Source organism: Ranitomeya variabilis, chromosome 3 (assembly GCF_051348905.1).
Source record: "Ranitomeya variabilis isolate aRanVar5 chromosome 3, aRanVar5.hap1, whole genome shotgun sequence".
Lineage (NCBI taxonomy): Eukaryota > Metazoa > Chordata > Amphibia > Anura > Dendrobatidae > Ranitomeya > Ranitomeya variabilis.
In genome coordinates, this window is record NC_135234.1 from 432,413,249 (window position 1) to 432,425,804 (window position 12,556).

General features: G+C 46.7%; 2 protein-coding genes across 2 annotated transcripts in view; one reads left to right on the forward strand and one right to left on the reverse strand.

Moving 5' to 3' along the window:
- Positions 1-319: 319 nt before the first annotated feature.
- On the reverse strand, positions 320-9,790 carry SBDS (SBDS ribosome maturation factor). The gene is made up of 5 exons (XM_077296427.1): positions 9,556-9,790; positions 6,959-7,088; positions 5,463-5,663; positions 3,940-4,104; positions 320-1,702 (listed from the first exon to the last, which is right to left on the reverse strand). Exons 1-5 carry the CDS (start codon positions 9,681-9,683, stop codon positions 1,574-1,576), a joined length of 753 nt encoding a protein of 250 aa, XP_077152542.1. The 5' UTR covers positions 9,684-9,790; the 3' UTR covers positions 320-1,573.
- Positions 9,791-9,913: 123 nt separating this feature from the next.
- LOC143816258 (S-adenosyl-L-methionine-dependent tRNA 4-demethylwyosine synthase TYW1-like) overlaps positions 9,914-12,556 on the forward strand; it is a 284,094-nt gene continuing 281,451 nt past the window's right edge. The window contains exon 1 of the mRNA XM_077296426.1: positions 9,914-10,055. Coding sequence (XP_077152541.1) covers positions 9,929-10,055 — 127 coding nt within the window. The 5' untranslated portion in view covers positions 9,914-9,928. The remainder of the gene's footprint in view (positions 10,056-12,556) is intronic.

Here is a 12,556-nt window from a genome sequence, read left to right on the forward strand (position 1 = left end):
GGCAAATATTAATAATTATGGTAATCCTAACTGACCTAAAACGGGAAAGGTTTATTCTGATTTCCTGTCAGATATTGAGAAAAACATGCATATGTGTCTTTTTATATAGAGTACAGGGCACATACATAGGATTACTTGTAGTTAATGCTTCCTCCACCCTCTGAAAAGATTTGCAGCATTTTAAAAGTCAACATTTTTAACAGATTACCCTCCAGTAAGAAAAAAAACATTGTGGGAAAAGTATTACACTTATCAAGTATCAATTGGTATGTGTATTCTCAACACATAAATGAGAAGCTGCATTAATAAAAAGCCAAAATAAATCAAACTGGTGAAAGATTTATTTTATAGAAGCAAAAAGATAATTTTTCATACTACATACCGTACTTGCTATTTTGTTTCTGTATAAGTGAAAATGCTGCTGTTGATACGACCCTACAGACAAAGCATGTGACACTAGGGACTGAAAGGCTCCTATGAGAAGGTGGCGTCTCTACATGGCAGCGCACTACTAGAACATGAATTCCTTCTACCCTAAGCGCCCAGCACCTATGGGCACGTATCTTGCAGATCGACACCTGCAGTGGTGGCACAGAACATTCAACTTTACCAAAATAAAAATATACATTTATACTTTTGTTAATAACTTATATAAGAATAGTTATATGTCACAGTAGCAGTATTTGGTCAGTATTTTACATCAGTATCTGTAAGCCAAAACCAGGAGTGGGTGATAATACAGAAGTGGTGCATATGTTTCTATTATACTTTTCTTCTGATTGTTCCACTCCTGGTTTTGGCTTACAAATACTGATGTAAAATACTGACCAAATACTGATAATGTGAACGTGGCCTTATATTACCTCCTCAGCATCCTGCCATTTTATTCTAAAATGTTACTAAAAGCAGGTTTTTAGATTTTTTTTTTTCACTACATATTCAAGACAAACATTTTAAAGATGCTCTGTGAAGCGACACAGGCACGTTAATACTTTCTGTGCATTTTATAGATTTTTATTTAATTTAAGTTGTGCATCCAGCTAAAAAGATCTGATAAGCGGAGTGTTGCAAGTTGGTCAGAATTGTTTTCAACCAATCTACTTCATCAGGAAGATTCTTATAAATGTTGTTAGGCTTATAGCTGCCGGCTGCTAATAATGCTCCCACCTAAAGTCCTTTTCAGCTGGATGACAGGCACATTGTACGCTTCCAGGAAAGCTCTAGTCCTGGGAGCACCCACTGATGTAACCCATTATAAGAATTTCCTTGAGATATAGTAGTATAATTAGAAGTAATATGCATATATATACACCCTTTGTGAATATCACCTGCTCTAAATGTAATATTGCTGAATTTTCATACATTTAGAATGCTGCAAAGAAAACCAGCACAAAACAAAAATATCTGAGTTTTCATTGATGCCTCAATAACTCATACACACTGTGGCAATGTTACGGCTTTTGGAAGAGCAAAACATTATCTGTTGTGCGGTGAAAAGCTGTCAGTTGGAGAAGGTATACATCAGTCTTTACTCCAAAGCCAGTCTCATTGGGACAGAGCAGTCCATGTGTCCTCACTCCAGCTTCTCATCTCCCTCTTCTACATCCTTCAGACTGAGAACTTCCAGGGTGCCTTTCCCTCTCGTTTCACAACGTATCAGCTCGTCAATCTCTCTGAAGCAGCCAGGATCAATCAAACAGACCTAAAAACATGAATTAGAGATGCGTATAGATTATTCCTACTGTAGAGTTAAGAAAAAAAGTTTACATTCTATAACTTAGTGCTGGTAACGCGCCACAGTGCATGGGTGTGCTCAGCTTCTGCTGTACGAGCTATGCAGGGACTTGGCAGATAAACCATGAACACCGCTTGCTGGCGTTTCCCGCCACGCCCTTATAAATGGTGCCAGGGACGAACATATGTCATCTAGCACAAACTGTTGGCTATTGTTATTATATGAAATGCTCAGCTGAAAGCAATTGAAAATAACCAGGTCCTATAGCATCACACAGTGAAGTCCCCAGCAGATGTAATTGATACTGGGTCCATCTTTCTAAGGCTAGGTTCACATTGCGTTAGGGCAATCCGTTTAGCGCTAGTGGATTGCGCTAACGCAATGTTTATTTAGGGGCCGCGTTAGGGGTCACGTTAACATCCCCGATCTGCGAGAGCGGGGAACGGACCTCGGGCGCACAGAAGAACGTCACATCGCTAGCGCGAGCCGAAAAAGGCACGCGCTAGCGATGCGCTACAGGGAAACTTCACATTGCTGTCAATGGGTGCACTAACGGACCCGTTGCACGGCGTTAATTGAAACATTTTCGCCGTGCAACGCTGTCCGTTAGCGTGCACACATTAACGCAATGTGAACCTAGCCTAAGATGTGTCCTAACCCTGCCCGATCACAGATGCCGGAGAGTGCGTCAAGAAAGTCTCTGAAGGCTATGTGCACACCTTCATGACTTGTAGCCGGAAACTCTGCTGCACATCCTGATGTGTTGGCAGGAAAAACACTGTGGAAAATACCATGCATTTTTGTTGCATTGTTTTCCCCACTCATTAGTATGCTGCAAGAATTGAAATGCTGCGGATTTGAACCTGCAAGGAAAAGATAAGCATGGTGTGCATGAGACTTAAAAAAAAAAAAGGTTTTTTTTCGCTTTGATGGAACTAGGAAATGCTTCAGATTGTGTGACAAAACTATGAGAATAAAAGTAAGAAAAATATAACGTGTTCACACACCCTAAATGGGTTGTAGGGGACTAGTTGTTTTTTTTTTTCTTTGGCTGTGGGACAAATAACTTACCATCAGGTAGTTGCTACCTACTCGCCTGTTCTACCCATCCACCATGTATTCCAGATCAGGCAACAATTTTCCAACCTCATCTGACCTCACCAACAGAGTAGTTATAGCTCTTCCTTTCCGCTCCTTTGATGAGGCATCACTGCCATGCTGATTGAAACCGGCCTCCAAGTGGGGATCTTTTCATGGTATGCAAATATATTTACCAAGCAATTCCTTAATTACAGTATATACTCGAGTATAAGCCGACCAAGTATAAGCCAAGGCACCTACTTTTGCCACGGAAAACTGGATAAGCTTATTGACTCGAGTTTAAGCCGGGTATGCATTGGCCCATCATCCCTGTCCTGCTCTGTGTGGCTCCCCCCATCCCTGTCCTGGTATGAATGCCTCCCCGTCCCTGTCTGCATGCCTCCCCATTCAGTCCCTATATGCATGCCTCCCCCTTCCCTGTCTTGGTACGAATGCCTCCCCAGTTCCGTCCCTGTGTGCATGTTTCCTATTAAAAAACAAAACATCATACTCACCTACCTGCATGCCCTGGGTGCTGGCACTGCATCTTGTTCTGGCTGCCGGCGCCTGCCTGCAGCTCTTCCTGTGCTCATCGGTCACTTGGTACCGCTCAATAAGGTGATGAATATGCGCTGCACGCCTATGGGAGTGGAGGTACGTCCATATTCATCACCTTAATGAGCGGTACCACATGACCGCTGAGCACAGGAAGAGCTGCAGGCAGGCACCGGCGGCCGGAATGAGAAGCAGTGCCAGCACCAAGGGCACGCAGGTAGGTGAATATGTGTGCGCTGGCTCCTGGCACACGCTGCTCCGCCGCCGGCTTTCTGTACCGTGACTCGTCTATAAGCCGAGGGGGGTGTTTTCAGCACAAAAAAAAAAAAAGCTGAAAAACTCGGCTTATACGCAAATATATACGGTATATTTAGAAAAGTTTTTAAATTTTTGATGTGCACTATAGTGGTATTTTTGGCCACAGTTACTCTCTAAGTTCCAGTCATTCCAATGTAAAGTGAGTGTGCCTACATGACTACTTCTCTTATAAAACCAAAGAACTATCTGGGATCAAGTCACAGCCTGACTGTAATACAAGTGTCAGGTACGTTACCACATGATTTACTTACAATCTCCAGCTCTTGGTCAAAGTCTTCACTCTCTATGTGTTTTATTAGCGGCTTCAACTTTTCTTTCAATCTCTTCCCATCCTTGGCAGGGAGGACAAAGCGCAGCCTCATGTGAGCTCGCTCTATCTGCATGGTTTCTTTAAGTTGCTTTATGACTTCCAGTGCCTAGAGAACAAAGAAGTTTATAGAATTTTATAAAGTAAATGTGCACATATACCTTATGTATAAGGGAGCCTTATAGGGTGGGCCTTCTTAAGAAAGGGGTGTGGGAGCTATCAAAATTACAAACAACATTACATGTTTTTTTTTCGGATTATAAGATGCACCCCAAATTTTGAGGGGAAAAAAACAAACACTTTTTTTTAATAAAATGGTGGTGCTTCTTACAATCCATGCGTCTTATTGCTTACCGGGGGTGGTGGCTGCAGTGAAGCAGGGTCCCAGGGTCGCTGCTGGAGGAGACAGGAGTGGTTCTTGCTGCAGGCTGGGATGAGGGGGTGTTCGGATGTGCGGTACGGCATGCCGCTGTGGGTGTCTCAGCGCTGAGATCTCATCTCCAGAGATCTTGGTGCTGAGCTCTCCATCTGCGCATGTGCCGCCCCCGGCCGGCAGCCATTTTCCCGGAGTTCAGTCCGCCGCATAGGAAACCATGTGACTGCGGGGGCTCTGGGCTTTCACAAGATGTCGGCAAAGCCCCCGCAGCATCGGACACCGGTGTGCTGCACCGCACATCCAAACAACCCCTCATCCCAGCCTGCGGCCGGTACGGTATATCTGTATTATAAGACGCACTCCCATTTTCCCCAAAAATTTTGGGGAAAAAAAGTTTTTTATAATCCGAAAAATACGGTACTTGCCCTCCCAGGGTTCAGAGACGTCTCTCCACTGCTGCTCCGGTTTCTGTAATTTGGCCTGTTACTATAGTTGAAGCACCAGTACCATCTTGGAGTGCAGTGACCATGATGATTATGCCTGATACCAGAGAACTGATAAAATAACTGTATCTCCCACCAAAAAGTGAGAAGGGACATGTGGCACCACCCAATACTGCATCCCCCGCTTATTGCATTAATCTTCTGGACTAGTAGTGCCGCTTAGATGAGTGAGTAGTTATGCACCAAACGGCTGTCGCCACGTGGCCAGTAACAATTAGAATGCTTTCTACCATTGTCTTATTCTGCATGTGTGCTGGTTTCAGCTGCATTTTGGTCTTAAAGTGTAAGAGGAATCCTAAAGTGACAGCACTCCTGTTTCTGGATATGGACAGCACATATGTGCCGATATTTGTAATAAAAGCTGCTCCTCTTCTCCATTATCAGTTGTTGGCTGCAGGAAAACCAGAATTTAAGTGCAGATTTTCAAAGCAACTGTCCCGGACCCCACCATCTGGCTATGACCAATGCAAGGACCTCTCAGAAGGCAATGGACAGAGAATAAAAGAAATATGTTATGGTGTGCCAACCCTATAATATTGTACCAGCAATACAGATGTTTAAAAGGAAAGGGGAAACCATCAGCCTTACTTGTTGTTTCGTGCTCTTCGTTGCCTTGACTGAGTAGTGGATGTCTTTCATGGCCCTCTCAATGAGGTTTACCGTGTACGGCCTCTTGGTTTCTGGATTTACACATTTGTCTGCCACAATTGTAGCAATATCCCGGAACATTTGCTCTAGCTGGGTACTCCGCTCTTTCTCAGACACTTGCAGCTCTCCCTTTGACAGAATCTGATATATAATAAGTGAAAAAAAAAAAAAATGAAGAAAGCCGGTAACCAATATGCAGAAAAAGGCACTTACTTATAAAATGTTATTATTTCTCATGCTACAGTAGTTAGAAAATACACATACAAAGCACTGGAAAACGTGCAGTCCCTTGTGCTCGTCTGAGTACATAAGACTGCCAATATGCCATGAGATGTGATAAGGTTTGCCCTCAGTCTAGATTATAAGAGGATCACACAACACGCCCTCTGGGTACAGCTGTCTAACAGCGCACACAGGCAGAAGGAAGTGACCTATGAAAGGGGACTCCAGCTTAAAGGGTGTCTGTCACCTCAGAAACACTAGCCAACCACATGGTGTAAGAAGGGCTTAGCTACTATAAAAATCAGACTACTGGTGCACTCATTCATCACTCATTCCTCCGGTGTACTAATCATCATGTTTGATGAATAGAAAAAGAGAAGTTTGTCTGATGTGCAAATAAGTGTTCGGTGGCGTGTCCACCAGCGCTCAGTGCACCGCTCCACCCTTTAGTTACCATGCTCCACCTATGTAAATTTATAGCGCGCCCTTGGTCAGACTTACTGCTGCCTGAAGTTAAAGCTTTGGCATGCGGGCACACAGTGTTACTGCCTGGGCGAGTGCAGAGCTTTCATCTCTGCTGTGGCTCCCTACACTGCTGCGTCCATACATGCGAAAGTGCGGCACTTGGTCCTGCAATAACACTGTGTGATCGCATCCTGAAGCTTTAACTTTAGGTCTGGCCAAGTGAGCGCTGACAGTCTTTATAGTGTGGCCCGACGGCAGAGCAATAGTAACTGAACACTGAGCACTAATAACCATGCCAAGGGCACACTGAATACACTCATTTTTTATATCAGACAGACTGACTTATTCTCAAAGATGACATTTATTACAGACATCTGAATTTTATAGGGGCCAAATCCAATATTTAACCATGTGTTTCGTTTAAATGGTGCTTTTTAGTTAACAGACCACCTTTAAAGAAAGAGCATGAAAAGGCATTAGAGAAAAAAATATTTAGAAGGAAAATTTGTATTTATTTCATGTGTTGTATAACATATAATGAATCAGTGAAAACAGTTAAATCAACATTTTAAAGGGACACCAATGAACAATGTTGTAATACTGGACAACTCCTGGTAATAACACTGTGTACAAGGTCAGGAGTCGGCAGCACTAGTGATACACTATCAATGAGATTAAGGAACAGCAGTAGTGACCGATTATAGATATTCATCTATTTGGGTAAGTGCTCACAGTGGATTCTTCAGTACCTGCTTGCAGATTTCGGTTTGATCTTCTGTCCCAAACGACTTGATAAGATCTTCTTTTTTAGCTACTTGTCCTTTAGACACATTCATGAATACAGAGTGGGTCTGCAAAACTTCATCAATGTCTTTCTCACTTTAAAAATATAAATAAAAACTAAAAGGTTACATAGGAGGATTGCTACATTTGCAATTGTTTTGTATTTTCAATAGCGCTCATTGTGACCCATCTTGTAACAGAGCAGGGAGTGAGTAAAGTGACTTTCAGGAACGACTAGCTGCATCCTGCTACAATCTGTGAACAAATGGAGAAATGTAGCATGGAGCAGGGTGGTAGCACGGAGCAGGGTGGTAGCACGGAGCAGGGTGGTAGCACGGAGCAGGGTGGTAGCACGGAGCAGGGTGGTAGCACGGAGCAGGGTGGTAGCACGGAGCAGGGTGGTAGCACGGAGCAGGGGGGTAGCACGGAGCAGGGCGGCAGCACGGAGCAGGGCGGCAGCACGGAGCAGGGCGGCAGCACGGAGCAGGGCGGCAGCACGGAGCAGGGCGGCAGCACGGAGCAGGGTGGCAGCACGGAGCAGGGTGGCTCAGTTGTGGAGACTCTCCTGCAGCTTTTCCATTAGCAGTTTATTTAGTGAGTGTCATCACCATAACGATCATTTACTTTATCATCAGTATTATAGTAGTAGTATCGTTAGGCATATCACTGGGATATGCCATCACTTTATGATGAGTAATCTTTAAAATAATAACTATTTGCAACCCCCTTCATATGTATCATAAGGTGAATTACTGTGGATTCTCTATCATTTCATTGGTGTGGGATGAACCAGAGATGGTGTGAGGTTATTCACAGGACCCGGTCCAGTGGGCTTGTCACTAATTTGTGACCGCTAGAAAAGAACTCTGTGAACCACCTTCTACCATCCTTCATCCCCAGCTACTCTTGATTACCGAGCCTGGTGCAACGCCATCGTTATGACGCACGTGTGACATGGCACCAGGCCGGCTTATCAATCAAAAGAAGAGTCAGGGATGCTGGCTGGTAGGAGACAGTTCTCGGGGCTCCTGTTTGAGGGCTATACATTACGGATGTGGCCACTGGACCGGATTGTTTGCACCATCATTAAAAAAAATTATGACTAGTTTATTCCCAGGCAGAAAAAGCTAAGAGGGAACATGGCTCAGAATAACCTCAGTGCTCACCATGCCTCTGCAGAAGCAGTTTTAGACATGAAGACAATGTGACACCGATCTCAGTTATGCAGGCACATATAGTCATATTTCCTTTGGGGGGGGGGGGGGGTCCATTTAATCTGATGTAAAATTGCTAAAAATTAATGCTGCTGACAAATTTAGCTTTAAAGACAGAAATTTTTTTTAAGCCTGTGATTTAATACATGAATAACAAGTAGTGGTTTCTCAAGGGATATAATTATTGGTAAGTGCTTAGGCAGGTATAAAAGGGAAAAAAGCAAGTTACACTCACTGATCCTTACCCACTGGAAATGCTTGCTCAGTCTATAACTGGGCTATACTGGTGACATGCGACCAAACCAGGACGCGGATAACCGCAGGAGACAGCAGATGCCACAGAGCCTTGGCTGATGGACGGCTTCCATCATCTGAGGGGGACTGTGTGTTATTATAGGGGTTATCCAGCGTTGTGCAGAGCCCATCACTTCCGCCCTGGAGGTGATGATGATAAGACCTCACACTCCTGCTGAGGCGCATGTACAATTGCCGGCTATCATACATGCGTCCTATTACCAGGAAAGGTGCACAACAGCGGCTGATCTTACACTCGTCTCCTCAGGTGTCTGGGGCCTCACCATCATTGGTACTGCTCACCGTGGTGGCACTGGACGAGGCCGGATAACCCCTTTAGGGTATGTGTCCACGTTCAGGATTGCATCAGGATTTGGTCAGGATTTTTCATCAGTATTTGTAAGCCAAAACCAGGAGTGGGTGATAAATACAGAAGTGGTGCACATGTTTCTATTATACTTTTCCTCTAATTGTTCCACTCCTGGTTTTGGCTTACAAAAACTGATGAAAAATCCTGACCAAATCCTGATGCAATCCTGAACGTGGACACATACCCTTACGGTCAGGTTTAGAGTGGTGGGTGTTTAGTGCCACCATTAGGAAATGGGGGCCATATCCCCTTGTGGCGGCTGTACAGGAGCAGTGACGGGGTCGCTGAGGGAAGGATTACTACTTTTGTACACAGTGATAGGCGTCCTTCTTGAAATTCTTACGAGTCTTTGGCAGCCCATTTCATATTGAGTACAAATTATACAGCACAAAGCTGTCGGCAAGAGGTGAGGATTAGTGGCGGTAATGATAATGGCTGGAGACACGGTCACTGATATAATCTAATGAGTTATTATGGTTTATAATGTGTCTGTGATATTATGATAAGCTGCTAGGAAGAAAAAGGTATGTTAGCATCCCTGTATACAGAGCTGACCCGCACACGTGACTGCTTGCGTGCCAAGCCTCGCTATGAAGCGAACAGGTCTGGCCAGCCAATGACGTCACTCCGCCGCTTCCCTAGAGCTGCGCACATTTGCCCCCAGTAACAGGCAGCAGTTACTCACGCTCCGCTCCTCCAGCTCATGACCTTGTTCTTGTAGCAGGCGATCTCATATCTCTTCCCTCCCTTCTTCATCCGCACCACGGCCACGTTGGTGAGGCGGATTTGGTTGGTGGGTGTGAATATAGACATGGTGGCTGTCGCCCCTGGGGCTTCTTCCTGCAGCACAGTAGACCAGCTAGCTGTATGCGGTACTCCGTCACCCGTCACCTGCGGCCGCTTCTCTTAGCGCATGCGCTGAAAGCTGTGCGGAAGCGGTTTTGCCCCCTTGTCGTTTATGTGTTTAATAAAGTTGGTTGAAGACTAAAGAAAAAAAATAAAAAAAGAGCAGGCTGAAACGTAAGGAAACCAATATGGCGGCCCCCAGTGGGGCATGAATGTGGAAGTTGTGTGCTAAGTCTTGGGCTGGCAGCTGTGCGGCTCTCCTCAGCATGAAGCGCCTGGGTCAGATAGTATGGCCGCTACTGGCGGCGGCTTGTGGGAGCGCTCAGCGGGAGCAGCAAGGTAGGTCCGGGGACCCAGGCCTCCGCACGGCCGTGCGGCTGGTGGGCTCTAGCCAGCGCCTGTGTGTATAGTGGGGGCCCCGCTCCTGTGTGTATAGTGGGGCCCCGCTCCTGTGTGTGTATAGTGGGGGCCCCGCCCCTGTGTATAGTGGGGTCTGTGGGGGCCCCGCCCCTGTGTATAGTGGGGTCTGTGGGGGCCCCGCCCCTGTGTGTGTGTAGTGGGGGCCCCGCCCCTGTGTGTGTGTAGTGGGGACCCCGCCCCTGTGTGTGTGTAGTGGGGACCCCGCGCCTGTGTGTATAGTGGGGACCCCGCGCCTGTGTGTATAGTGGGGGCCCCGCCCCTGTGTGTGTATAGTGGGGGCCCCGCGCCTGTGTGTGTATAGTGCGGGCCCCGCTCCTGTGTGTGTATAGTGGGGGCCCCGCTCCTGTGTGTGTGTATAGTGGGGGCCCCGCTCCTGTGTGTGTGTATAGTGGGGGCCCCGCTCCTGTGTGTGTGTATAGTGGGGGCCCCGCTCCTGTGTGTGTATAGTGGGGGCCCCGCTCCTGTGTGTGTATAGTGGGGGCCCCGCTCCTGTGTGTGTATAGTGGGGGCCCCGCTCCTGTGTGTGTATAGTGGGGACTGTGGGGACCCCGCTCCTGTGTGTGTATAGTGGGGACCCCGCTCCTGTGTGTGTATAGTGGGGACCCCGCGCCTGTGTGTATAGCGGGAACTGTGGGACCCCGCGCCTGTGTGCATAGCGGGGACTGTGGGGCCCTGTGTGTGTGTGTGTGTGTGTGTGTGTACACGTGTATAGCGGGGTCTGTGGGGCCCCAGCTCCTGTGTGTGTACACGTGTATAGCGGGGTCTGTGGGGCCCCAGCTCCTGTGTGTGTACACGTGTATAGCGGGGTCTGTGGGGCCCCCGCTCCTGTGTGTGTACACGTGTATAGCGGGGTCTGTGGGGCCCCCGCTCCTGTGTGTGTACACGTGTATAGCGGGGTCTGTGGGGCCCCCGCTCCTGTGTGTGTACGTGTATAGCGGGGTCTGTCGGGCCCCGCTCCTGTGTGTGTACGTGTATAGCGGGGACTGTGGGGCCCCGCGCCTGTGTGTGTACGTGTATAGCGGGGTCTGTGGGGCCCCAGCTCCTGTGTGTGTATGTGTATAGCGGGGTCTGTGGGGCCCCCGCTCCTGTGTGTGTACGTGTATAGCGGGGTCTGTGGGGCCCCCGCTCCTGTGTGTGTACGTGTATAGCGGGGTCTGTGGGGCCCCCGCTCCTGTGTGTGTACGTGTATAGCGGGGTCTGTGGGGCCCCCGCTCCTGTGTGTACGTGTATAGCGGGGTCTGTCGGGCCCCGCTCCTGTGTGTTAAAACACAACTGACTGATGCTAAATAACAGACCTAAAGCCTCCCCAACATGTTAAACCAGAAACCTGTTTTCATTAGGGACAGAGGACAGAAGCTGCCCCGTCTTGGCCTCTGTCCCCTGATGACACCAGGTTTCTGGTGAAACACATTGGGGAGGCTTTAGGTCGGTTATTTAGCATCAGTCAGTTGTGTTTTTGATTAACCATGGAAGAGCGGCCTCACCAAACTAATGTTTCTAACCGAGTTGCACTAATGTGTTAGTGGCACAGGCAATCTCCAGGAAACTACTATGCTGAGATTATTGTAGAAAAGGTTCTGTCCTGGATGTCTCTTTATACACTGACTCTTGTCATTTTAATCCTTTAAATAGTTACATTTTAACCGTATTTAGTGAGGGATCACTTTCTTTTTTTTGCACATTGTAAGTAATGTTGTTGCCCTACGTTGACTGGATGGACTGCAATTTTTGCTTGTGTGCGTGTATAATGGGACTGTAGGGTCCCTGCTCCCGTGTTCATTGGATATACATGCTGCTATGTGGAAGACCCGCTGTATTATATGAGCCGCTGTGTGGATAAGACACCATGAATAGTGATGAGCGAGCGTGCTTGGATAATGTGTTATCTAAGCATGCTTGTGTGCTAACAGAATTTGCACATGCCGAAGATACTCTATGTTCGAGTCCCCGCAACTGCATGTCTCATGTCTTGAGACCGTTCAACAGCAGCAGAATATTTAGAATTGAGAGTCGTCAGTGGTTGATACCTTTTAATGGCTAACTGAAAAGATGGTAACAAATTGCAAGCTTTCGAGACTACATACGTCTCTTCATCAGGCAAAGACTAAAACAAATTCTGAAGAATCACAAATTTATGCACAACATAGTATAGAGAAAAAAAAAAAGGGGGAAAAAAACCATGGATAAGCCAGGTGACATGAAGCAGAATTACCACGAGTGATAAACAGTTACGTCCATAAATATTGGGCCAATTCTTAGATAAGGATTGTTTTATTGTCCTGTGATTAGGGTCTCTGTTGTGATGACCCCACATGGTCTGATGGGCAAGTTCCTTAATTGATGTAAAAAGACATAAATCCATGTGACACATTCATTCCTGCATTTAGTGTCAAAGGTCGTCATCAGTTTATATTCCCAGA